A 27479-nucleotide genomic window follows, 5' to 3' on the forward strand; every position below is an offset into this window, starting at 1 on the left:
AGGGCTGCTCCCACTAACGCTGCATTTTTGGGGACACTATACTAATGTGAAAGCTGGTATAGTGCTGATCTGATCAAAGATATTGATCCGTTCAGACACTATACTAGCAATAGAGGTTTATTGTGCATGAGCGTGTTTCTGGCAATCAAGGAGTTAAATGTGATGACTGGTGTACTGATGGGCAATCTGACACTATCTGGGAACTGCGTTAAAACCACGGGAGAGTGAATCACGTATATATATGTGTGATTTTGTGCACCAATGCCGCCCTGTAGCAGTTTTTCTGCTATAGGGTGGTCAGGAAGCGGTTAAAGAAGCAGTTTGTGTTACGTCGCTGAGTTATTTTAACTGACAATTGCACGGTCATGCAACACTGCACCCAAATTAAATTTATGTCCTTTTTTTCCCACAAATTGAGCTTTCTGTCGGTGGTATTTGATCGCCTGTGCATTTTTTATTTTTTGCGCTATAAAAAAAAAGGCTGACAATTTTGAGAAAAAAATATTTTGGACTTTTTGCTATAAAACATGTCCAGTAAAAAAATTAAAAATCAAATTTCATCATAAATTTCTGCCAAAATGTATTCTGTGACATGTCTTTGCAAAAAAAAATCCCAATACGTGTAAATTAATTGGTTTACGTGAAAGTTATAGCGTTTACAAATGGTGCTATATATACTGGATTTTTTATTTTTTTTTTACTAATAATAGCGGCGATCAGCGACTTATGGCAGGACTGCGGCAGACATTCTGACACTGGGAAGGAACTGACTTGGGGTCACTGACATACACAGTGACACCAATATAGTGATCAGTGCAAAAAAAAAAACCACTGACACTGTACTAATGGCACTGGGGAGGAAGGGGTTAACTTTTTTAGGCAATCAAAGGGTTAACTGTGTGAGGGGTGTGTTTTACTAGTGGGCGGGGGGGTGTACTGCACGGTTGCAGGCTGTCCTGGAAAGCTAATCTTTGCTCTCTGGGGACAGTGAGCTGGGAACTGACAGGGAGCAGAGCTGCATTGAAAACTGCATTGAAAACTGTGTCACTGTTTGCCAGCAATCGCCAGTACCCGGCGGGTAATGACCAGCCGGGACCCGGTGATTGACACCTGTGGCCTCGCGTGTGCCCCCTACCTGATATGCAAAATGACGTTTATATACGTGATTTTGCATAGCGGTGCCGCCCTGCCGCTGTATATGTACTGTGGCTGATCGGCAACCAGTTAAAAAAGAGCACACCTGCAAAATGTTTAATCTTGCATTCAAATAAACACAAACATGAACAGAGCCTGTGCTTGTGTGCCACCTAGGCACTATGTCCAGCATTGCTTCTGCAAACTGACATTTACTAATAGAACTTCGCCTAGGCAATGACTTTTTTACATTCGTCTTGTTTTTATTGGGTGAGGTTGAATGTTTAGCGTCTGGTGCTGCACCTTATTCTTAGTAAATCAGCCCCATAGGTGCAGCAGCAGATGCTAAACATTCAACCTCACCCAATTCTGTGGTAGAAATTAACCACTTGCCTACAGGGCACTTATACCCCCTTCCTGCCCAGACCAATTTTCAGCTTTCAGCACTGTCGCACTTTGACTGATAATTACTCAGTCATGCAACACTGTAACGCATATGAAATGTTTGTCCTTTTTTCACACAAATAAAGCTCTCTTTTGGTTGTATTTAATAAGCACTGGGTTTTTTATTTTTTGCCCTATAAAAGAAAAAAATGACAAAAAAAATGAAAAAAAACACAATTTTCTTTGTTTCTGTTGTAAAATTTAGCAAATAAGTAATTTTTCTTCATAAATTTTGTCCAAAATGTATACTGCTCCATTTCTTTGGTAAAAATAACTTAAATTTGTGTATATTATTTGGTCTTTGTGAAAGTTATAGAGTCTACAAGCTATGGTACCAATCATTGAAAATTGATCACACCTGATCACACCTGATTTCCTCTCTTATTTCTTGAGACACTAATGCAGGCCATAGATGGGGAGAAAACCGGCCGATTTTTATTTAAAAAAATGAAAAATCGGTCGTTCAAGCGGCCGACGTAACCAGGAACGGTAAAAAAAAATCGGCAGATTTTCATCCCATCTACAGCCGGCAAAAAGTGTCCCTGCAGAGAGCTCCGCTATTTCTTTGACAGTTCTTTGACATTTATAGCGTTTACAACAATGTATCTATTTGTATCCATTTAGGATACAGATGTTTTTATTCAGAAACAAATAGATACTTTGTTGCAACCGCTATAAATGTCAAGGAACTGTCAAAGAAATAGTGGAGCTCTCTGCAGAGACACTTTTTGCCGGACTGGAATTTCTCTTCTTCATCCTCTTCTTCCTCTTCTTCTTCTTTATCCTCTTCATCCTCTTCTTCCTCTTCTTCTTCTTCATCCTCTTCATCCTCTTCTTCCTCTTCTTCATCTTCCTCTTCTTCTTCTTCTTCATCCTCTTCATCCTCTTCTTCATCTTCTTCATCTTCTTCTTCTTCATCATCCTCTTCTTCATCATCCTCTTCTTCTTCATCCTCTTCTTCTTCTTCATCCTCTTCTTCTTCACCCTCTTCTTCTTCTTCTTCATTCTCTTCTTCTTCATCCTCTTCTTCTTCCTCTTCTTCTTCTTCCTCTTCTTCATCTTCATCCTCTTCTTCTTCTTTTTCTTCATCCTCTTCTTCTTCTTCTTCATCCTCTTCTTCGTCCTCTTCTTCTTCTTCCTCTTCTTCTTCCTCTTCTTCTTCCTCTTCTTCATCATCCTCTTCTTCATCATCCTCTTCTTCTTCTTTATCCTCCTCTTCTTCTTTTTCTTCATCCTCTTCTCCTTCTTCCTCTTCTTCTTCTTCTTCCTCTTCTTCATCCTCTTCTTCTTCATCCTCTTCGTCTTCTTCTTCATCATCTTCTTCTTCTTCATCCTCTTCTTCATCATCCTCTTCTTCCTCCTCTTCTTCCTCTTCCTCTTCCTCTTCCTCTTCTTCTTCGTCCTCTTCCTCTTCTTCTTCATCCTCTTCTGCTTCTTCCTCTTCTTCCTCTTCTTCTTCTTCATCCTCTTCTTCTTCCTCTTCCTCTTCTTCATCCTCTTCTACTTTTACTTCTTTTTCTTGTCTTCTTCTTGCAGGTCACTGCTCATGCACAGATTTTTTTATCAGTAAAAAGATCAACCGATTTGCCCATAATTGCCGCACAAATCGGCCGATCGGCACAGGGGTAGAGGCTTTGTCCCACCCAATCTCTTTGAAGCCTCCGGACAACCAGACCCTGTTCTGGGAATTACAAAACCCAGAGAAAACCAAAAACTGGTTATCTCTACTCAGGACTCTACTCTGAAGCCCCTCACATATGTGAGACCCTTGTGTTATTCTGAATTCTACTACTACAGTAGCAGGGAAAAATATCAATATACACATACGCATTATATATAGCCAAATGTACAAAATGGATTGCAACTTTTTTATACCAGAAACGGGACCTTCTTGTTGCTAAATAGGGCTGCAACATTTGATCGTTGAAATCCACCCCCCCCCCCCATGTAGAGATTATAATCTTGGATGGCCGCAGGTTTTTGAATTGGAACGTGTTTTCCAGTAATTTCGACCGAGGTGTCGTTGTGGATGGTGGACAGGACATAAACAGTTGTCTTATCCTACCACTTCAGAGCCAGCACTTCATCATTTCTTAGGCTTGCTGATTCCCCCCTTTTGTAGCCTGGTATTCACTAAAAATTGTGGAAAGCCCTTTCTGTTTTTTTGGGAGGTACCACAGGCCAAGGTTTTCTCACGGTACAGGTGTCGGAAAAGGGGCAGACTGGTGTAGAAATTATCCATATACAGTAAACATGATAGCCTTTTTGAAAAAGTGGATAAGCCAGGTCCCAGACAATTTTCCCACTTGTTTCAGTGTAGGTTGGGCACTCAGGGGGATGGAGCTGGGAATCTTTGCCTTCATATACGCGGAATGCATATAAATATCCCGTGGCTCTTTCACAAAGCTTGTAGAGCTTTACTCTATATCTTGCCCTCTTACTTGGAATATACTGCTTAATTCCAAGCCGGCCAGTGAAGTGGATAAGGGATTCGTCTACACATATATTTTTATTGGGGACAAGTAGTTCAGCAAATATTTGGGGAAAAAAATTAAGTGTGCCAATTTTGTATAATTTGTCATATTTGGATGATCTCTCGGAGGGCACTAGGTATTGTCACTGAAATGAAGGAAACGCATGATCATCTCCTAGCATGACCTGGGCATTATAGAAGAATAAAGTGGCATGTGGTGGATAGGGTGTGTGGACCAGAATGCATGTTCTTCATTTTTTTTTTTGTAAGCCCCATGTTAATGGTGAGGCACAAAAATAACTTAAATTCCTCCAATGCAAGATGTCTCCATTCAAACGGACGGGCATAGGATGAACTGCGGTTGTTAGAAATTAATTGGGTGGCATAAAGGTTTGTCTGGTCCACAATAAACTGTAATAAAGTGTTGGGTAAAAATAAATTAAAAAACTCAATTGCTGAAAAATTCTCTGTGTTGGCCTGCACACCTGGCTGTGCGGTGAAAGGGGGAATGCTTGCTAATCCTGAGTTGGAGGGCAGCCATAATGGGTTGGCAAGAGCATACCTATGTTTGGGCCCTGCTTCTTGATGGAATATTCCATTGCTGGTACTGGGTCTTTCCTCTATGGGTCTAGCACCAAGGGCATTTGCAGATTGACCATTTGGGTGTATGGCGCTGCTGGTGGCTGCCTCGTTTTCAGAGCACCGTATCCTTTTAGGAGGGACCCTTTCCTCCTCTGATTCAGTCGCTGAACCATTGCTCTCTATGGGTTCATACACTGAATCAGTATTGGAAGGTGAGAGCTCCCCACTGCTCTCATCTGTCATACTGAGGATTTTGAACGCCTCCTCACTAGTGTAAACTTGATTTGACATGGCTGTTTCTGGTGGTACTGGGACAGGTAGACTGCTGATGGTGGCTGTAGGACTGGTACTCTGGTGATGGTGGCTGTGTGACGGTACTCTGATTGCGGCTGTGCGACGGTACTCTGCTGATGGTGGCACTGATGGACAATAGGTGTACTGCTTATGGGCACTGATGGGTGACAGGTACACTGATGGGTGACAGGTACACTGCTGGGCACTGCTGGGTGACAGGTGCACTGCTGGGCAACAGATTCGCTGCTGATGAGCACTGATGTGCGACAGGTACACTGATGGGTGACAGGTACACTTCTGGGCACTGCTGGGTGACAGGTGCACTGCTGGGCAGCAGATGCACTGCTGATGAGCACTGATGGGCAACAGGTACACTGATGGGCGATGGGTACACTGATGGGTGACAGGTGCACTGCTGGATGGGCGACAGGTACGCTGATGGGTGACGGGTACACTGATGGGCACTGATAGGTGACAGGTGCACTGATAGGCGACAGGTGCACAGATGGGCAATGATGGGCGACAGGTGCACTTATGGGCGACAGGAACACTACTGATGGGCAACAGGTGACAAGATCAGTGACGGGTGCACTGATGGGCACTGATGGGTGACAAGTACACTGATAGATGGAAAGGTACACTGATGGTGACAGGTACACTGATGGATGAAAGGTACACTGATGGTGACAGGTACACTGATGGGCGACAGGTACACTGATGGGCACTGTGACAGGCTGTGATCTCTGTATGCACTGTAAAAAAACAATGATGATCTGTGTCTTAGGAACATATGACGTCCACAATGAGAGAACTGCCTGGCACCTGTCATTACCTTATATGGCGGGCAGGAGGAGGTTAAAGAAAATGGTCCATGAAAAGGCTCCAAAGGCTTGCAAAGCTGATCTGGCAACTGCAATAAAAGAAAGTTGGAGCCGGATTGATGAAGAGTACTGTTTGTCGATAGTTAAATCCATGCCTCAGAGAAGTCAAGCTGTTATAAAAGCCAGAGGTGGTGCAACAAAGTACAAGTGGTGTACTGTAGTGGTTTTCACGAGTCCAAATGTTTTCCTCAGAATTTAGAAATCTCATATTTTTTTCCTGTGCTTGATCTGCAAAAACAGTTGCAACTGACTACAGTTTTCTTTGTTTTTTAAGTGTTTCTTAAAGCCAGAAGGAGGTTGGAATGATAAATGAAAATAGTTTTGAGGCATGTCTGTGATTAGTTTTTTTTTTTTTACTTAATTAAGCAATTGAATGAACATTTTCCAAGAGTGGTAATTCCATACTTTTTGCAAGCGGTTGTAAATGGGTCTAATTGATTTACTCTGTACGTGTATCCATATCTCACGTTTAAACACTTGAGCTCCTAAGGATTTACCCCATTAATGACCAGGCCTCTTTTTGCTACTCGGCGCTGCACTGATTGAACTGATAATTGCGCGGTCATGCAATGTTGCACCCAAACGAAATTTACGTCCTTTTTTTCACACAAATAGAGCTTTCTTTCGGTGGTATTTGATCACCTGTGCACTTTTTATTTTTCACGCTATAAACAAGAAAACCAAATATTTTGTACAAAAACGATATTTTTTACTTTCAGCTATAAAAAATATATAGTAAACTCAAAGTTAGTTATAAATTTAGGCTAAAATGTATTCTGCTACATGTTTTTGGTAAAAAAAAATCCCAATAAGTGTATATTGTGAGTACTTTGTGTGAAAGTTATAGCGTCTACAAACTATGCTATAGATACTGCAATTTACGCCATTTTTTTGCTATGCAGAGCTGCGCTAGTTTAATGGACAATTGCGCGGTCATGCAATACGGTACATAAATGAAATTTATGTCCTTTTTTTAACACAAATAGAGATTTCTTTTGGTAGCATTTGATCACCTGTGCACTTTTTATTTTTGTTGCTATAACCAGAAAAATTTTGCAGAAAAAAAACATTTTTGGAAAAAAACAATATTTTCTCATTTCGGTCATAAAAAATATCCAAAAAAACTAAAATTTCATCATAAATTTAGGCCAAAATGTATTCTGCTACATGTTTTTGATTGAAAAATTCCCAATAAGTGTATATTGATTGCTTTGTGTGAAAGTTATAGCGTCTACAAAATATGGTATAGATAATGGAATTTACACAGCTTTCACTTTCTGACTGCTCATCACATTTCTTGAGGTGCAAAAATACCAGGATAGTACAAACACCCTCAAATTACCCCTTTTCTGAAAGTAGACACCCTAAGCTATCTGCTGAGAGGCATATTGAGTCCATGGAAGATTTTTTTTTTTCCACAAGTTTCTGGAAAATGACAAAACGTTTTTTTTTTTTTTACACAAAGTTGTTATTTAAATGATTTATTTCTCGCACAAGCCATGGGTATATGTGGAATTACACCCCAAAATACATTCTGCTACTTCTACCGAGTATTGGGATACCACATGTGTGAGACTTTTTGGGAGCCTAGCCACATACAGGAGCCTGAAATCCAATGACCACTTTGAAAGCCTGAAGGTGTGTAACTTCCTCATTATACTTCCTGACTACCTATCACAGTTTTGGAGGCCCAAACATGCCAGGATAGCACCAAACCCCCCCAAATGACCCCTTTCTGGAAAGTAGATACCCCAAGGAATTTAAAAAGGGGCATAGTGAGTATTTTGCAGATCTCATTTTTTCTCACAAGGTTTTGAAATATAAAAAAAGAATAGAAAAAATATGTTTTTGTTTTTTTTCCTTCATTTTCCAAAAACTTGTGGCAACAAATGAGATCTGCAAAATACTTACTGTGCTTTTTATCAAATTCCTTGGGGTGTCTACTTTCCAAAAAGGGGTCATTTGGGGGGGTTTGGTGCTATCCTGGCATTCCAGGGCCTCCAAAACTGTGATAGGTAGTCAGGAAGTGTAATGAGGAAATAAAGCCCTTTAAAAGCCTGAAGTTGCTTATTGGATTTTGGGGTCCTGTGCTTGGCTAGACTGCCAAAATGTCTCTCACATGTGGTACCCCCATACTCGGGAGAAGTAGAAGAATGTATTTTGGGGAGTAATTCCACATATACCCATGGCATGTGTGAGCAGTAAATCATTTAAGTGCCAATTTTGTGTAAAAAAAAAATATATTTTTTTTTTTGTCATTTTCCAGAAACTTGTGGTAAAAAAATAAATTCTTCTATTGATTCAACATGCCTCTCAGCAAATAGTTTGGGGTGTCTACTTTCGAAAAAGGGGTAGTTTTGGGGGGTGGGGTGTTTTATGCCCAGCATTAGAAGTTTATGCCACACATCACTCACTCTTCTAACCACCTGAAGATCAAGCCTTTTCTGACACTTTTTATTCACATGAAACAAATCAGTATTTTTTGCTAGGAAATTAATTTAAACCCCCAAACATTATATATTTTTTTTAAGCAGACACCCTAGTAAATAAAATAGTGGGTACTACAATTTTTTTATGGCACACAGTACTCGTGCAGCAATTTTTCAAATGCAAATTTAAACAAAAAAAAATACACTTTTTTACTTTTAATGCACAAAAACACAATATATTGGTCAATTATTTCATAAAATATAAAAGATAATGGTATGCCGAGTAAATAGATACCAAACATGACATGCTTTAAAACTGCGCATGCCCCGTGCAATGGCGACAATCTGCAAACATTTTTAATATCCATAGGCAACATTTTAAAAGCTTTTAAAAGCTACCATTTTAGATTTACAGAGGAGGTCTAGTGTTAGAATTACTGCCCTCGATCTGAGGCAATACCTCACATGCATGCTGCAATCGCTGTTTACATACCGCCACAGGGTCAAGGCTTGTGCACACAGGTGTGCGCGCATGGGAGGGGCGATTTTTTTTTTTTTCTAGTTATTTTGATTCTTTTTTATTATTTTTACATTTGTACCTTTCATTTTTTTTGCTTTGATCACTTCTAATGCTATCACAGGGAATGCAAATATCCCCTATAACTTCAATGGGTATTGTCATATATTCTTTTTTGAGAAATCTGGGGTCTATCAGACTCTAGATATCTCCTCTGCCCTTACATTATCTAATCAAACCAAAATCGGTGTGATCAGATGCTTTCCCAATTTACAAATGGCGCTGTTTATATCCTGCGAAACTGAAGTGATGAAATGCTTGTAGCTTCCAAATTCTTAGGCTATAGAGATGATTGGCACCATTCTGGTCTCCAATCAGCTCTATGGTCAGCTGGCAGAAACACCGGCTGCATTCTCAGGTTCCTCCGATGGCTCAAGACTGCCCGAGAAGGCCGTGGAAGGCAGCGGGGGAGGGGGGCATTACCTCCCACTGCTTGTAAAAGCAATCCTGCAGCTAATTAGCCACTAGGATTGCACTTACATGAAAGCCGATCGCCGGCTGAAAAAAACGATACCAGGATGATGCCTGCAGCTGTAGGCATCATCCTGCTATAACCATTCAAAGTCCAGTGATGTACCAGTACGTCGCTGATCCTTGTTGGGTATATATACTATGTTCTTTTTTTTTGTATGCAGCCTGTGGACTGAATGACAAAAATGAGAAGAAATCTCTGCCAGAAAAAGTGTGTGGTATGCCCATCATTAGAATATACCACCCTGTGTCCACCCACTTCTAATGGTGGGCACACATTAGCTCACAATTTGCCACAAGCGCCAGTTCCAAGATTGAACAAATGTCTAAATAGTGGCACGCTTGAATAAAAATTGTCCACGTATAAGTGGTAACCCATATGGAAAAAGGATGACACCAAGTCCCAAACTATCTTGTCACTGCTCCCCATGTAGTCTGGGCATCCAGGGGCTCCACGTAACTATCTTTTCCCTCGTAAATCCGAAACTTATAAGTATAGCCTGTTGGTCTCTCACAAGTCTTCTGCATCTTGACCCCATATCTGGCATGATTGCAGGGGAGAAATTGTTTGAATGCAAGGCGGCCAGAAAAATTAATGAGGGACTCATCAACGCAGATGTTTTGCTGGGGAGTATAGACATCTGCAAATTTTTGGTTAAGGAGATTTGTGAGGGGCTGAATTTTGTGGAGCCGGTCAAATTCAGGGTTACCCCGAGGATGACAGAGTGTATTGTCGTTGAAATGCATAAAACACATTATACTCTCATATCTATGCCTGGCCATGGCAGCAGAGAACACGGCATATGATGAATTGGGTCTGCGGACCAATACAACCGCAATTCATTTCTTTTAGTAATGCCCATGTTGAGGGTTAGGCCCCAAAAAAATGTACATTCGGAAACCGTAACGAGTTTCCATGCGAATGGTCTGGCAAGGTTTGAATTTGGGTTGGCGGCGATAAATTGTTGTGCATATAAATTGCTTTGATCCACAATCAACGCATACAGATATTCCGTGAAAAACAGCTTAAAAAATCAAGGAGGTATGTGAAAGACCAAGATGTACTAGACCGCTGGTACTTGCCAGTTCACCAAAAGGTAGAGCGGCACTAGTACTGGCACTCTGCTGCATATGAGAGTCATCAAAATTTACCCGCAAGTGCTAACAGAGATCAGGCCTGATTCTGCGAACACTGCGGTTTTGTGTGCGATGTATCAAGTGATAGTGACCTACTGACACGGCACTTGCTGGGGGAGAAGGGGGGGGTAAGCGTAGGGGCTAAACACAGGTGCTGGCAGGTGCCGGGGCCAATCCCGCTAACGCTGCGGTTTTGGGGACACTATACTAATGTGAACGCTGGTATAGTGCTGATCTGATCAAAGATATTGACCCGTTCAGACACTATACTAGCAATGGAGGTTTATTGTACATGAGCATGCTCCTGGCAATCAAGGGGTTAAATGTGATGACTGGTGTACTGATGGGCAATTTGACGCTATCTGGGAGGGGCGTGAAAACCATGGGAGCACAAATCATGTATATATATGTGATTTTGCGCACCCATGCTGCCCTGTAGCAGTATTTCTGCTATAGGGTGGTCAGGAAGTGGTTACAGAAGAGGTTTGTGTTACGGCGCTGCGTTACTTTAACTGACAATTGCGCGGGCATACAACACTGCACCCAAATTAAATTTATGTCCTTTTTTTTCCCACAAATTGAGCTTTCTTTCGGTGGTATTCGATCGCCTGTGCGTTTTTTATTTTTTGCGCTATAAAAAAAAAAAGGCTGACAATTTTGAGAAAAAAACCAATATTTTGGACTTTTTGCTATAAAACATGTCCAGTAAAAAAATTTTAAAATAAAATTTCGTCATAAATTTTGAACAAAATGCATTCTGCGACATGTCTTTGCTAAAAAAAAAAAACAGTACGTGTAAATTAATTGGTTTACGTGAAAGTTATAGTGTTTACAAATGGCGAGAAAGATACTGGGATTTTTAATTTATATTTATTTACTAATAATGGCGGTGATCAGCAACTTATGGCAGCGATCAGTTACTTATGGCGGCAATCAGCGACTTATGGCAGGACTGAGGCGGACATTCTGACACGGGGGGGGGAACTGACTTGGGGTCACTGACATCCCCAGTGACACCAATACAGTGATCAGTGCAAAAAAAAAAATACTGACACTATACTAATGGCACTGGGGAGGAAGGGGTTAACATTTTTATTCAATGACAGGGTTAACTGTGTGAGGGGAGTGTTTTACTAGGGTGCCGGGGTGTGTACTGCAGGGAGACATGCTGATCAGGACAGATAAACTCTTCTGTCCCGATCAGCTTGTCAGGAGCTGACAGGGAACTGACAAAGAGCAGAGCTGTGTGTAAACAATGCAACCCTGCTCTCTGTCAGTGTTTGCCGCTAATCACCGGGAAACGGCCAGTAATGACTGACCGTGACCTGGCGACTGAAATCCGCGGGCGCGATTGGTGACACAGGTAGGGTGGTGGTGCGCCACGCGTGCGCCCACTACCTGTTATGCAATAGCACGTTTTAAAACGTGCTTTTGCGCAGCCGTGCCGCCCTGCAAACGTTTTATTGCAGTGGCTGGTCTTAAAGTGGTTAATGCATGGAAGGTTGTTTAATGCATGTTGGCTGTTTTTTCTGTAATCTTATTTCTTAGTGGGGAGGGATAGAGGGACATGGACCATCAATTGTCTGTCTATAAATATCCTACTGTGGGTCACACCTTGCCGTTCTTAGTTTTTTTTCTCCTCCTGGTGGATTTTAGCTGTGCATGTTAAACAAGGTAATGGCTGTTCAAGGTTTTCTTGCTATATATATGCTACATTTTTCTGCCGTGGGAGTTTTTTTGTTACTGTTACCAACTGTTGAGTACTGCTTGGACCTTGAAGAAGGGGACACTCCCGAAAGCTTGTCCTCAAAATTGTATGTTAGTGCAAATAAAAAAAGTATCACGGACAGGACTCAATTCATTCTGTTATTCAAACCTAATAAAAATTTTACAAAAAAAATAATGGATTCTGGAAACACTGGACTTTATATTGTTTTTTTTTTTTCTACTTTTTTAAATCTTATTTTCATTATCTTTTATCTCTTGATCTTTATCCTAAAACCAGAGAGAGGCAGTTAAACCCAATAATCATTATAATACTTAATGAGTATGTGCATATTTGCACACTGATGCTCAAGCTGGGTAGATATGATACTTTGGGTGGCTTTGTCAAATGTTATAAGAGGGACAACACTGCTAGAAAACTGTCTTCCTTATAAACATTGCTTACATACAATTTATCTAATTGTTTTTGCCAGATTCTATTAGATCTACCAGCACAATTTCTGTGTATATAGAAGAGGCTTAATCAGCATACATGAATACTGTCAGGAATGGACTCACCAATTCACCTGCCTTGTGGGCTGCAGTACCAGGGCTGGCCAGCGGGTGCTCTCGGCAGCCAGAAGCTCACTCCTGCAATCAAGCCATCACCTGAGGCTGATTACAGGAGGTGTATTTAAGGAATGGAAAGGCCTGCAGTCAGGGCCTTGGTGTATTGTTCCCATGAGCCTCTGTACCTGCATCCTGGCTGCTTCCTGCCTGATCCTGACTCTGCTTGAACTCTGCCTGCACCGACCTCGGCTACTCCTGACCAATCTTCTGCCCACTCCTTGTACCTTGTCTGCCCGTTTGCTACTGACCCGGCCCGCCTGACTACGGTGTGCTCCATATTTATATATATATATATCAGTTAAGGTTTGGGTTTGTTGCACCTTGTTGTATGTATTTGCATTAGTTTTGGGTTTGGTTTGTTGCACTGCGTTTATGTCTGTGTTGCCTTAATAAATTATATTGTTTTACACGCTATACCTGAAGTCTGTGTTTCCCTGTGTCGGGCCACACACCTCTGGTCATACCCGGAGCCCTGACATTACACCAAGGCCAGTCCTGACCAGAAGTGGTTGCACAGGGAAGCCATCTTGGCTTGTTGTTGGGAAGGATGCATCCTGAGGAGGTTGTGTATTTGTCTCTGCTAGTCTTAGATGACAGAGATTATGCCTATCAGACTCTGAAGGAGTATGCCAGGGATCAGCTGCTAGAATGCATACGGATCGCTCATTTCCTAGTAGATCAGGGCACAGAGTTCTCTGAGGTGCAACCATTGATTCAGGCTTGTGCGGAGTTGGCTTCATCTAGTACCCCTGAAAGCAGGGATGATTTTTTGCCACCGTTTAGTGCAGACCAAGTAGAATCACTGGTATGGTTATTGGAGGATGATCTGGATTGCTCCTTGGAGCATTATTCAGCATGTTCACAACAGGTGCTAATGATTGTATAAACGCAGTGCAGTCTTTGGTCAGACAGGCTTTGTGTAAGCTGAGCTTTGTTCAACCAGTACTACAGACATGGTCAGATTTGTTACACCCAGCCTCAGTCAGCTTGCAACAACCCCGTCCTGCTTCTAATCACTCCTCTGCTCAAAGCTCTCTTCCTCCATTTCCCATAGCACCCCCAGTGACAGCCCAGTATACGCTGCTATCTACCACATGTTAGTCCCCTGTTCCCACTCGCTGCACCTATCCTGCCTTTAACCCTGTAAAGAAGTCATCTGTAGAAGCTGCTCCCTCCATTTACAGACCTGTGTTTACTTACAGTGCTCCAGTAACTAAAACCAAGAAGAAGCGAAAATTCTTTACAACCAGTACCATCCTGCTATTATCCAAACTGGTCAGCCTGCAGTCTGAGAACCCGCTTTCCGTTGTCCAGCCTGGTGCCCCGGTGCCCGCTGTTCAGCCTGATGACCCAGTGTACGCTACCCGGCCTTATGATCCTACCCGGCCTGATGACCCGATCCAGCCTGGCATCCCGGTGCCCGCGGTCCAGCCTGGCACCCCAGTGCCCGCTGTCTTGTCTGTCGAGCTTGGTGACCCGGTGCCCGCTGTCAAGCTTGGTGACCCGGTGCCCGCTGTCATGCCAGATGACCCGGTGCCCGCTGCTCCGCCTGATGGCCCGGTGCCTGCTGCCCCGCCCGATGTGCCTCTGCCCGCTGCCCAGCCCGATGTGCCTGCTGCCCAGCCCAATGTGCCATTACGGACTGTTTGGAGCGTCCTGAGACCGCTCCTTGAGGGGGGGGTACTGTCAGGAATGGACTCGCCAATGGTGGTGGGACTCGCCTGGCTTGTGGACTGCAGTACTAGGGCTTGCCAGCGGGTGCTCTCAGCAGCCAGAAGCTCACTCCTGCAATCAAGCCATCACCTGAGGTTGCTTGCAGGAGGTGTATTTAAGGAATGGCCAGGCCTGCAGTCAGGGCCTTGGTGTATTGTTCCCATGAGCCCCTGTACCTGCATCCTGTGTGCTTCCTGCCTGATCCTGACTCTGCTTGAACTCTGCCTGCACCGACCTTGGCTACTCCTGACCAATCTTCTGCCTACTCCTTGTACCTTGTCTGCCCGTTTGCTACCAACCCGGCCAGCCTGACTACGTTGTGCTCCATATTTATATATATATATCAGTTAAGGTTTGGGTTTGTTGCACCTTGTTGTACGTATTTGTGCTAGTTTTGGGTTTGGTTTGTTGCACTGCGTTTATGTCTGTGTTGCCTTAATAAATTATATTGTTTTACATGCTATACCTGAAGTCTGTGTTTCCCTGTGTCGGGCCACACACCTCTGGTCATACCTGGAGCCCTGACAAATACTGAGAGGAATTTGAATACTGTTTATATGTTGTAGAACTTGAATAGGCATAAATAAGGCAGTTATAGCAATGGTACTTCATATGTTGTAAAGTATGCAGTTCTTCAGGCAGATACAGTAATGATTATAAGGAAGACAGTTTTCCAACAGTGTTATGATACACACTCACTGGTTACATGCTACTGGATGCCAGAGGAGCACCTTTCTTGGAGAGTTGTAGCTTATACTTTCCCTCTTTGTCATGTACCCCTTCCTATTGCTCCTATTTTCTCCCTCTCTAACAGGGCTCTGTCCTTATGTTACTTCCATTCTGGAAAGATTAATTTCACAATTTATGTAATGCTGACCAAATCTCAATCTATCCAATAGAATTGCCATCCTCCCAAGGTGGCTTGTAGAAGAAGAAGAAGGCTCCTGCCAGCCTGCAGCAATGGTACAATGCCATCTTCAGGTTGGAATAAATATTGCAGCCTACACTCTAGCCCTTTTGACCCTTTGAGGACCAAGGGATGTATTTGTCCCATGTTTTTAATTTCCTGTATCATCTGATTAAGAACTTAAAATACTTTTTTTTTTTTTTTTTTGGTTTGAGTCAGAATATTAGTTCTTATCAACAAATGGATCTAGCTTTTTGCCAATTATTTCATGAAATGGTTTAGTTACAGCAACTGAAGTGTACGAACTTTAAAAACAGAAAATTGATTCTTTTGGCGTTCTGTAATCTTATGGTCCTCAAAGGGTTAACGGATGCAGTCCCTGGCACTGTGCATTTGAGATAATACCAATAGGACAGAGTGATACATAATTCACAAGGATTTAGTTACACACTAGCAGGAACACATAAGGACATAAGTCCTATGGTAGTCCTTGCTGAGAAGCAACAGTCTCCACTATCTACCTCACTATCTGAAGTTGGTACATCCTTAGCTCTGGGAACAGGGGAAGTCTGCTCATCCTGATGATTATGGCTCATAGACAGGACATTCTTGACCTGATGATTTGGCATTCCAGACATAAAGAAACCTTGTCCACTCTGAGTCTCTGGACTGGATGATTGAGCCTTTACTGATGGAAAATACCCCACCAGTGAAGCCTCCAGGATTTGGGGACAAGTCTTTTAACTGGGAATCACCAAGGGTTGTGGAGGGCTATGGAAGGTGTCCCCTCCAAAGACACAAGGTCATAGCAGAGTGCGATTCAAGTGTTTCCAAAGCCCTTTTTGATCTTCTTAAACATCATATACAGGATGATTTAGAAAGGGTTGCTTTTCAAAGTAATATAGACGAGGTTCCCATCAGGGCTCAAATTTACAGCCCTGTTCTTACTTGGGATGTGGAACAAGCACCCTATTTCTGGGTCGAAAGGGTGGTAGACTCATTTGTAGGCTCATCTGCCAGGGTTTGATGGCACTTCAACAGCACCTGCTTAGCCTTTGATAAGCAAAGCCAGCACTCACCCACTCATTAGGTGATTGTTTAGACTGTTGCTTAGATTTAGAAGATTTAGTGTTTCTCAACCTTTTTCCAGTCAAGGTGCCCTTTAAAAATATTTTCAGTCTTGAAGCACTCCAGTCTAAGGGGACTACTGCATGTTGCAGAACATGCACAGAATCACTCTTGACATGCAAACAGGCTGCTCTTTAGCAGACAGGTAAAGGTTCCATTAATTCTTAATTCCTAGGTACCCCCATACAATGGGAAATGCAGTACATTTTTGGTGCAGAGTGACTTAAAAAAAGGTTGGGGGCTTCTTTCCCTGTGTTTCTGTGGGCAGGGCAGCCCATTGAAAGGAATGAGCCGACCTACATGCAGTACACAGTGGCATAGATGTGAACCAAAGGCTCATTCAAATGTGCGGTTGAGAGGAAGTAAAACCACGTGGTTGAGCTGTTTTTACCAACCTGAACTGCAGCCTTTTGGCTGCAAAGGCAGCAGCTGGAGATGTACACATGCTGTGGCTGCAGTTGCAAGTATACCCCCAGGTAACTGGGGTTGCACTGCAACAGAGTGCAATCACCTCTTCACCGCCTGTCAAAGGCCTCTGAAAAGCAATCTGAACATGGATTTCTTTTCAGAGGAGTGACAATCCTTGCTGCTATTATGAACAAGCCCTAACAAAGCAGTTCTGATTGTACAGGTACATGTATGCATACATCCATACCTATGCATACATCCATGCACACATAAGCACACACACCTACATACAGTACATACACGTGCATATAAACACACATATGTGCACACATGCACATTCACATACACACATACTTACACTCTCACACAGTCTTTTTAAAAATTGCAGTACTTTACCTGCACTCGCACAGCAGAGTACTGCACTGTAGGGAGAGGCGGAGAGAGCAGCACTCGGGAAGACTGAGCTCCCACAGTGCTGATGTTACAGTTCAGCTGAGGAACTAGAGCTCCATCTCATCTGAATGTCTTTGTTTACCAAAACATCATGGCACCCCAGCGTGCTGCAGCACCCTGATTGAGGAAAGCTGGTTTAGACACAGGCCCTAGTGCATCCAATACCAGATCCATAGATAATGGATACATCGTCTAAACATTAAAAAGAAGGGAGTTTACGCTGTGACCTTGTGAACTGTTTGATTGTGGGCCCAAACCACTTTGCCAACACGCTTTGATGCCTCTGCTCCAGGGTACGAATCATGCCAAAAACAGTCCTAATAAAGCCTTTATACACTCCATTTACTTGCAGAGTGGTATGAGATTCATGAATGCCACTCTAATGGCGCAACTTGAAATTTGAGATTCAAAATTAGAGCCTTTGTCAGATAGGATCTGTTTTGGGCAGCCACAAGTGTCTAAAAGAGCTTGGCCATGGTGGTGGTTGTCTGATATCATGTAGGCACCACAATGACAAATTTGAAAAAAGTGATCTGCAAGGAAAAAGGCATGGTTGTCTCCACCACAATCGAAAGATCTATAGCCAGCAACTCAAACAGGTCAGCCGAAATCATGAGTGGAGTGGTTTGCTCAGTCTCTCCCTTATGAAGAGCACAATTCCAGCATCCTGATAAGCTTGCTGCACCCAGGCGGATAGCCCACTACAGTGAACAGACATATGCCTCAGTACAGTCAGCACAAAAATGTCCACTGATGTAATGCAGTATCTGACAGATTCGTTTACGATGACCAAACTTTGGAGCTAGATTTGCTCCTTCCAATCTTTTGACTTGTGCTGCTGGACATACTGTGGGGTCTCAACCTTGTCCAAAGCCACGGGTCACCACCAACCCAGTCTGATCTATTACCTTATCAAACAGTAGGATGGACATCCAGGTGACCTCCTCTTCAGAAATGGAAAGATTGTTGGCTGCTTTCAAGGTGAGTCAAAATGGGTCTAGCGTCCCCACTTGCCCTACTGTTGCTGATAAAAGTAATAGTCCATGGTGGTCACCTCGGTCCCAGTGTCACCTAAACAATTTGCCTGAATGTCATTCAAAACTGCAGACATCATAGATGGAGAGATTTGTGAAGGTTGACCCGGGAAATTCTAGTTTAACAGCATGTGCAAATGAGGCCTGTTCTCTCCTTAACCTTAATTCATTGTGATATGTCCCTGCTTGGCCTAGCTTGTGTTTACCAATTCAATACCGGGCAATTTTACACCTTCCTGCCCAGGCTATTTTTCAGGTTTCAGCGCTCTCACACTTTGAATGACAATTGCGCGGTCATACAACATTGTACCCAAACTAAAATTTTATCATTTTCTTCACACAACTAGAGCTTTCTTTTGGTGGTATTTAATCACGCTGGGGTTTTTATTTTTTGCTAAATTAACAAAAAAAGACCAAAACTTTTGAAAAACAAAACACGTTTTTCTTTGTTTCTGTTATAAAAGTTTGCAAATAAATAATTGTTCTTCATAAATTTAGGCCAAGATGTATTCTGCTACATGTCTTTGGTGAAAGTAACCCAAATTAGGATGTATTTTTTAGTTTGTAGGAAGGTTATAGAGTTCACAAACTATGGTATAGATCTGAATATTGATCAATCCTGAAGTACTGACAGCCAATCTAATTTCTTGAGGTCCAAGAATGTCAGAATAGTACAGATATCCCCCAAATGACCCCTTTTTGTAAAGTAGACAGTCCGACGTACTTCATAAGAGGCATGGCAAGTTTTTTGACGTATTTATTTTTGTCATAATTTTTCGGAAAGTGAAAAAATAAAAAAAATTATTTTCACTATTTTTTTTTACATACTGTCACCAGTGCAGTACAGCGTCATCATATAACTGGCATGGCGGTGATCAGGAACACTGACTGGTGACAGTATGAAAAAAAAATCTTAAAAAAAAGAAAAAAAAAGTAATAAAAAATGTAAAATAAAAAAATATATATATTTTTTTTTTCAATTTTACTTTTATTACTTTTTTTTCTTTTTTTTAAGATTTTTTTTTTCATATTTCACTATTTCCAAAGTAGTACAATGTTACCATAGTAACATTGTACTACTTTGGGGAAGTGATCAGTATTTTTTTTTTTTTTTTACACAATTTGCTTATAGCAAAGAATTACTTTGCTATAAGCAAGCATTTACCTGAATTACAGATTCATTCAGGGTTTTTTTTTTTTTTTTTGTGCTTAGCTGTGATTTGGCCACAGCTAATCACATGACATGTGCATGTGATTAGCTGTGACCATTCACAGCTAGACACTAGTATACAATAGATGGCATGAATAAAGCCATCCACTGTATACAACTGTCATGTGACCTGCTGTGATTGGTCACAGCAGGTCACATGGTACCGGCAACGGGGGCCGGTACTCAGATCTGTCATCGGCCATGTCCGAGGTACAGGGCCGGTGACAGATCGCGCCGCTGCGCGGCTCTGCAAGCGTGCGAACTGCGCATGTGCGGGAGGACGCCATATGGCGGCCTCCCGAAAAGGTAGTACATTTTTCAGGACGTCATACGGCTATTGGCCGGGCGTTAAATGGTTAACAAACCATTTCTACAGCTACTGAATTGTCACTGCAATTTGGGGTATAGTCTCATTCTCATGTTGGTTCTGTAAAAAGAATTTGCAGTGTAACTCCTCTACAGTTGTGACTTTACCATGCCACTTTTGCCAGCATGGTCCGTTTCAACATGAGTAGAGCTCTCCTAACATCCTCTTCCAGGGAGTAAATCACAAAGTCAAGAAGGTGCATCACTGACCCTTGAAACAGGTGGGCCGAAATATCCAGTTTCTCTGCCCAATCTGCCAAAGGGCTGTTTGTGCCATTTTACTTTGGTATTCGTGCCAAAGCCGCTTCCAAGGGTACCATAGCAATAACTCAGGGCATGCTCTGTGTGGAGGACTGGTTTTATATAGCCTGCTGACTACATTGAGTGTAGTTGAGACCTAATCAATTGTGACAGAGGGAGGCTCTGCCACTTGAGAATATAGGAAAATCTGACACAGGATTTGCATTTAAATGCAGATTTTAAATGCGGAGATCCAGATTGCTGTTTCTGAGCAGAGTAAGCAGTGTTTTTGGCTTTCTTGGGATTCTGCAGGATTCTGTGATTCTAGATCGAACTCTCAATCCTGTGTCTGGGTTTTGCCAGATTCCTGCAACCTGTCTGAGTGCGCAGGTGTGCAGGGGTCGTTATATAGAGAGGTCTGAGGAAAGCTCAGGGCTGTGGCCGTTTGGAGACCACTTCCAGTGTGGGAGACCGAAGGTCTCACCTGGGTCAGGGGGCAGCCAGCAGTCAAGAGACAGAGGGTCTCACCGAGGGTTTAGAGGTGCCCCAGCCAGAAGCCAAGAGACAGAGGGTCTCACCGAGGGCTCAGACGTACCCCACCCAGAAGCCAAGAGACAGAGGGTCTCACTGAGGGGTCACAGGTGCCCCAGCCAGAAGCCAAGAGACAGAGGGTCTCACCAAGGGGCCAGAGGTGCCCTAAAAAGGAGACAGCAGGTCTCAATTCCAAGAGTCAGGTCGGCCCCTATCAGGGGTGTCAGGAGAACCCCAATCCATAGACCAGAGGTGGACCGTGCAAAAGGGTGCTGTGACTAAAGGCTAAAGAGCCAAGTGTTTCAGGAGAGCTGGACAACACCATCAAAGGGACTGGTGAGAGAAGCAGCAGTGCTGCCAACAAGTGAGTCAGGTCGCTCCGTATTTTGTTTCTGCATAATTGTGTGGAAAAAAATCCTGGCGTGGGTAACTTTGGACTTTGCTTTCCTTTAAATATTAATTTCTTTATGTCTTAAAATACAGTTTGGACTGGAGCAACTAATTGAAAACGCACCTACCACTTGAGCTTAATCACCCCAATCCCACACAATGTACCTGAAGATTGAGAGGAGGCACCAAATGGAGTTATTTTAATACTGTTTATATGTTGTAGAAATTGAATATACACAAACTAGGCAGTTATTTGTAGAATTTATTCAGGTAGATAAAGTCATTCTTACAAGGAAGGCAATTTTCCAGCAGTGTTATTGTACACACTTACAGATTACGGGATGCCTAATGAGAGCTTCCGTTGCATGGGTGGTGTTATTACTGAGTAACACTGCGACGCAAATATGTGGCCGCAAATGGGAGGCTGCTTCAAAGAAGACACAAAAACAGAGAGAAAACCTATTCTTTCCCTCCTCCTTAATCAAGATAGCTGGCCAAATATTGTGGAACTGCAATATCCAATTTTATTGCTGCCCTCTTCAAGATGACTCCATGATCACCCTAAGATGAGTCCATAGCAGGAGACAAATTTTCCTCAATAGGCTCCTGCCAGGCTGAAGACATGGCACAGTTCCACCTTCAGGTTGGAGGAAATACTGCAGGCTACACCTACCTACTGGCTACCTTACTCTTACACCAACCCTCCTACCTGAGAGGCAAGTACACGCCATCTCAAATGATACTATGGGCTCAATGTCACATTATCCTGACATGTTTTCCTTATAACACATTTAAATTCTGATAGCTGTGGGCAAATGGTTAATTCATTTTACCAGATTTAGATTTATCTTTTATTTCAAGGGTAGTCATAATTTGTATAGAGATTTGGCATAAAAATATGGCAATAATCACAGTATATTACAGTGGACAGCATCTACTTACTATATATTTTTTGTTGTTTTATAAAATAGGATATTTTTGAGTGTACTTTTAAAGCCCAAATCCAGCCAGAGGTTTTTATAGATTTGGATAGGGTTTGGAAGTTATTATCCCAAATTATTTCCTGTCTGTTTGACAGGTAAAGAGATTTCTCCTCATTTATCTGTTCTAACAGGGATACTGCAGCCTGCAGTGACATAATGATTTTGGGGGTTTTTTTGTTTTGTTTTCTTCATTGGAGTGAGGAAAGGTACAGGTTTTGACTGATATTTAGGTTTGGAAGAGAAATAAAATTCTGACAGGGTTTACCCTTCCCCTGTTGAAAAGTAACAGAAAATGTTTTGGCTATAACTGGGTTTTAGTGTCAAAATTAATTTTAAAAAATCACCATACTACCATAAATCCCCATAAAAGTTGAGCATGGTAGCCAATCAGATTCTAACTACAGCATGTTCAATTAAGCTTATACAAAAAAAACCTGGAAGCTGGTTTCTATGCAGAACTGCACCAGATTATGCATGCTCTAGTTTTAGTAGTTATAGGCCTAGACTGAACATGGGCTGGTCATGGACAGGATAGTGACTGATAGTTACTGGTGGTCCAACATATGACTATTATCTTTTATATCATTAAACTACTGCAATGCACCTCAATATTTCCTAGCCCTTGCCATCACATGAATGATGCTCACACACAATAAAGACTTTCTTTGTCTCTATAGAAAATAGCACTCTGTAACAAAAACAAGTTTCACAATTTCTCATTTTTGATTACGCACAATGTACTACTGTATACTTGGCATTTGTTGGTGTTTGAACACATTCTGTATAGTTAACGTCTACATGGCTTGATACATTTCTGATTGCAAAAAGTAATTTGTTGGAATATTTTGGTCTATGTGCAACCACCCTTACTTAAAAATCCCTATATATTTTCTTTGATAAACCAATAAAGAATACATTTTTTTCACAGGGTTTTGATGCTGATAATATTATTCGCACAATACCTAAGAAATGTTACTCTTGTTTTGCCTTGTTACAAACCTGGAAAAGGAATGACATTTTATAGAATGCAAATCTTCAAAATGTTTCCGGTAAGTGAAACTTTTCTTTTAGTAATTAATCTTGGCTGTTTAGTAACATCTATGATTTATTCATAGATAACAGATATGCACCTACAACTACTTTAAATAAATTAATGGTTTTTGGCCAATTGTAATAAATTTTTTTTCAATTACTGATTTATGTATTATATAGTTTTTTAAATGTGTAGCACACCCAACCCCCAGAAGCATGTTTTTTCTTTGAACAACAACGATCTTTTACTGAAGTAGTTAAAGGTAACAAACAAACAGTTTTCAGACATCTTACACACACTTTCCTGTAGAGAGTTATCTAATGCCCCATGAGGTAGTCATACTTTGGAAATATTGTAAAGTCCATAAAGCAATCCTTTTTTGAGGCAAGGGTCCATTTAGGCTGTAAATCCACAAGAGGTAGTAATAATCCAAAAAAGGGGTGCAGGATAAGGCAGCACAAGTCCATAAAACTCCACAGGCTCCAGACCCCATTGGGAATCCTGATTGGGTTCCCCAGAGGGGGCACAGACCGACAGAGTAAAGGATACATCTTGACGGTGGGAACTCTCTCTCTCTCAGGGCACAAATAAGCCTCTATTTATATGGTATAACCCAGGGCTTAAAATTTCAAGTCCTGCGCTACTAGCCAGGCCTTAAGAGTTACTGTACGGGAATTCCCATGAGACGGCTGGTGAATAGACGTGCGCATGCGCAGAGAAATGCATGATCACGCACGTGCACACGCATGGCGAAGATTGGCGCCAGACGGACTATTTAAAAGGTGCCTCTGCCTGTGCTGAGTGCTGACTGGTCTTCAACTGATCCCCATTTCCTGCTCATTCCTGTGTGATTTCCTTGTTGCTGACCCAGCTGGTTCCTGACCTGACTCTGATTACTCTCCTGCTTGGTACTGGTTCCTGACTTCGGCTCTGCTCCTGACTTTGGCTTGCTTATGATTTGGTACCTCGCTGTCCACCCGTTGATGACCCCGGCTATTCCTTTGATACTGCTCCTGTCTCCCTTCCCTGCTTCCTGCCTTGCTCTAGTGCACACCTGGCGATCTACCATACCAGCTCTGCATATCACCACTGTGGAAGACTGATAAACCTTTGATTCAGGCAAAGTCTCCAACTGCAAGAGCTCCTGTCCCCCTGGTCCCTAGACACCCTCTGTTCCACTTCCAATGGGGTCAGGGCTAGTGACACAAGTGAGGCCGACCTCGTCATTTCAGTATCCAATCAGGTACGTGACAGTTACTCGCCACCAGTTGCCCCACCCAACCCCTACCCTGCTACACCCCTAATCCCGCCCCTAAACACTCCCTCGTAAATTATTTCATGAAATGACACTGTTAAATGTTACCCACATTACATCAGGGTCCCCAGAGTCCCCCCACATTACATCAGGTCCTCCAATGTCCCCCTAAACACTCCATCATACTTAGACCATGCACCGCATACAACCATAACCCCCCATAATCTTTCACTCACAAAATCATAACTGTACCAAGCATATCCTACCTACTATCCAACCCAGCAGTACCTCAAGTGCCCCATACTCTACCACCCATAATAACCACATAATCCTGAACCTGACCAAACCACCCATACATGTAGGTTTACATACAGACACATGTACATACCAGGAGCGGACTGACAACTCATGGGGCACCCGAGCAATAAGGGATCATGGGGCCACTGTGTCCTCGCCCAAACCCAAAAAAGCCTATGAAAATGTCAATGAAAGGTGCCCGAGTGCTCAATGATCAGTCCGCCCCTGGTACATTACACACACACAAACAGAGACACCGGTGCACACACACAGACATGTACATACACACAGAAACATGTACACACATGCACAGAGACACATGTACACACACACATACAGACACATGTATACACACACAGACACATGTACAAACACACATACATGTACATACACACAGACACATGTACATACACAGAAATACACATGCACAGACACGTACATACACACAGACACATGTACATACATACACAGACACATTTACATACATACACAGACACATGTACACACAGCCACATGTACGTACATACACACAAACACACACATCTACACGCACACACAGACACATGTACACACACACATATACATGTACATACACGCAAACACATGTACAAATACATGTACATGCATACAAACACACACACAAGGGCGGACTGACAACTCATGGGGCCCCCGGGCAATAGGAGATCATGGGGCCCTTGTGTCCTTGCCCAAACTCAAAAAAGCCTATAAAAACGGTACCAGGATCATCTCATGGGGCCCCCTACTGATCCTGGGCCCTCGGGCAGTGCCCGAGTTTCCAAATGGTCAGTCCGCCCCTGCACACACAGACACATGTACACACACATACAAATACATACACACACAAATACGCACACACACACGTACACACACACACATGCAAATACACACACACACACTCCTATAAAACGTAGTACTTTGTTTTATTCACTCACAGCCTGGTACTGCACTCTAGGGGGAGGCAGAGAGCACAGCACACACTCCTTCCTTTGCTTTCACTTTGCTCAACTATTGAGAAGTCTGACGGCTCCCAGTGCGAGTGATAGATCCAGCCCTGAGTTCCGAGCCTGCTCAGTAAGACGGCCCTGGGGACACACTTGCCCCCACCATAATTTCCACTTGCCAATGCGAGCAGGCGAGTGGAAATTTCAAGGCCTGGTATAACCTGTAGGCAATAAATCTCTGAAAAAGAGTGGGAAAACCTGTCCAGCAGCATTACTTTTCCTTCTCAGATCCACAAACCTAGCAAGTCAACCAAGGACAAATGTTGCAAAAAGATACTTTGTAACATTTAATCTGTACACATAAACACAGTTGACCTGAGTAACCCCAGAGCGTGAACACAACAGAAGATTTTTCTTAAGAACAAATATGTTTGCAGTTCTGTGTTAAGATGTCTGCATCATAGCTTTTTAGTCTTTGGCATCCTTGTATTTTTTAATATAGAGTTCTGTTTAACCTTTTTCATGATCATCATAGTATGTTAGTTGGCAAACACGTGAGTGAGAATGTTGGCTGGGCTAATGCATGAAAGAAAATGTTGGCTGGGCTAACGTGTCAACAAGAATACTGGCTAGGCCAGCAGGTGAAGGAAAATCTTGAACTTATACATAAAATAGAATGCTGGTTGGTCCAATATGTGAACAAGAATGAATGAGAATGTCTCTGGAGCCAAAATATGAATGAGAATGTTGGTTTGTCCAACATGTGGACAAGAACAAACACATGCAAGCTCTGTAATTGCTTTCAGAGGTCTTTCATTGGAGAATGTCTTTAGTAGTTGAAGCATCATTTTCATTTAGGCTAGGGCTTAACATAGATGATTCTGACCTTTTGCTACTTCAACCATGACATAATTTGTTGACAGCCACACTATTTTCAATACATTGAAAACCATGTGCTGCTGAAGAGATCATTACCAACAAGAGGTTACATTTTTAAGTAGAAAGCGATTAAAATAGCCCATGTAGCCCCAGCCATATAAGTAGGTATCCACAGACATATAAGACCGTTTGCCTGACTCCTCCATTTACATTCAAATGGGGAATATTCACCTGTCTGTAGACTTCTCCTGATACCTTCTGCTAGGGGAAATAATTGGTCTGCCAGGATTGTATTTCACAACTGCTGGCTATAGTTTTCCTGGAGATGGCCATCATCTGCAGACCCCCCCCCCCTTTTTTTTGCTAGCATAGACATGCAAGTTAATTTGATTGAACTTGCTTGTTAGTACAACAATCTTTCCTAAGAATGATACTTTGGCAGGCATAATGGATGAACTACCATCTATAATCGGTGGGCACCTCCAAAATGAACGTTGTCAGGAAGAATATGGAAAAAAGTAGGCATCCTTTCACTGACCTGTAATGCTATCCAAAATTTGAGAGATAAGTCAACACACACACACAAGTTATAACTAGTGATTACAAATGTATGTTCCCAGTATTACAGAGAGCTTCACAAAGAAATTCTACATAATTTAGCCTTGCAACCTCCATTTAAATAAATGAATACTTTTGTAAAGAGTTCTTTTTAGCATCTACTATCATTAACAAACGAGCATAATACTAGTATTATACACAATGTATCCAGACTCTCCTTGATAATTTTGAGAAAGCGTACACCAGATAGTACTGGCATATGTTAGCAATAAATTCAGATTTATGAGACTTTGTCCTGTAAGAATATTTTGAACTTTCACACACTCTACAGGAAACTCCTACTCCTACTCAGTTTGTGTAGCAGTTATAAAAACTA

General features: G+C 42.3%; 1 protein-coding gene across 1 annotated transcript in view; it reads left to right on the plus strand.

Annotated features, from left to right (window-relative positions):
• SLC23A1 (solute carrier family 23 member 1) overlaps positions 1–27479 on the plus strand; it is a 684016-nt gene that overhangs the window by 272276 nt on the left and 384261 nt on the right. Inside the window, exon 6 of the mRNA XM_089660642.1 lies at positions 23048–23168. Coding sequence (XP_089516768.1) covers positions 23048–23168 — 121 coding nt within the window. The remainder of the gene's footprint in view (positions 1–23047; positions 23169–27479) is intronic.

Source organism: Staurois parvus, unplaced genomic scaffold (assembly GCF_062004578.1).
Source record: "Staurois parvus isolate SC_StPar_1 unplaced genomic scaffold, SC_StPar_1.0 ptg001256l, whole genome shotgun sequence".
In the NCBI taxonomy this organism is placed as follows: Eukaryota; Metazoa; Chordata; class Amphibia; order Anura; family Ranidae; genus Staurois; species Staurois parvus.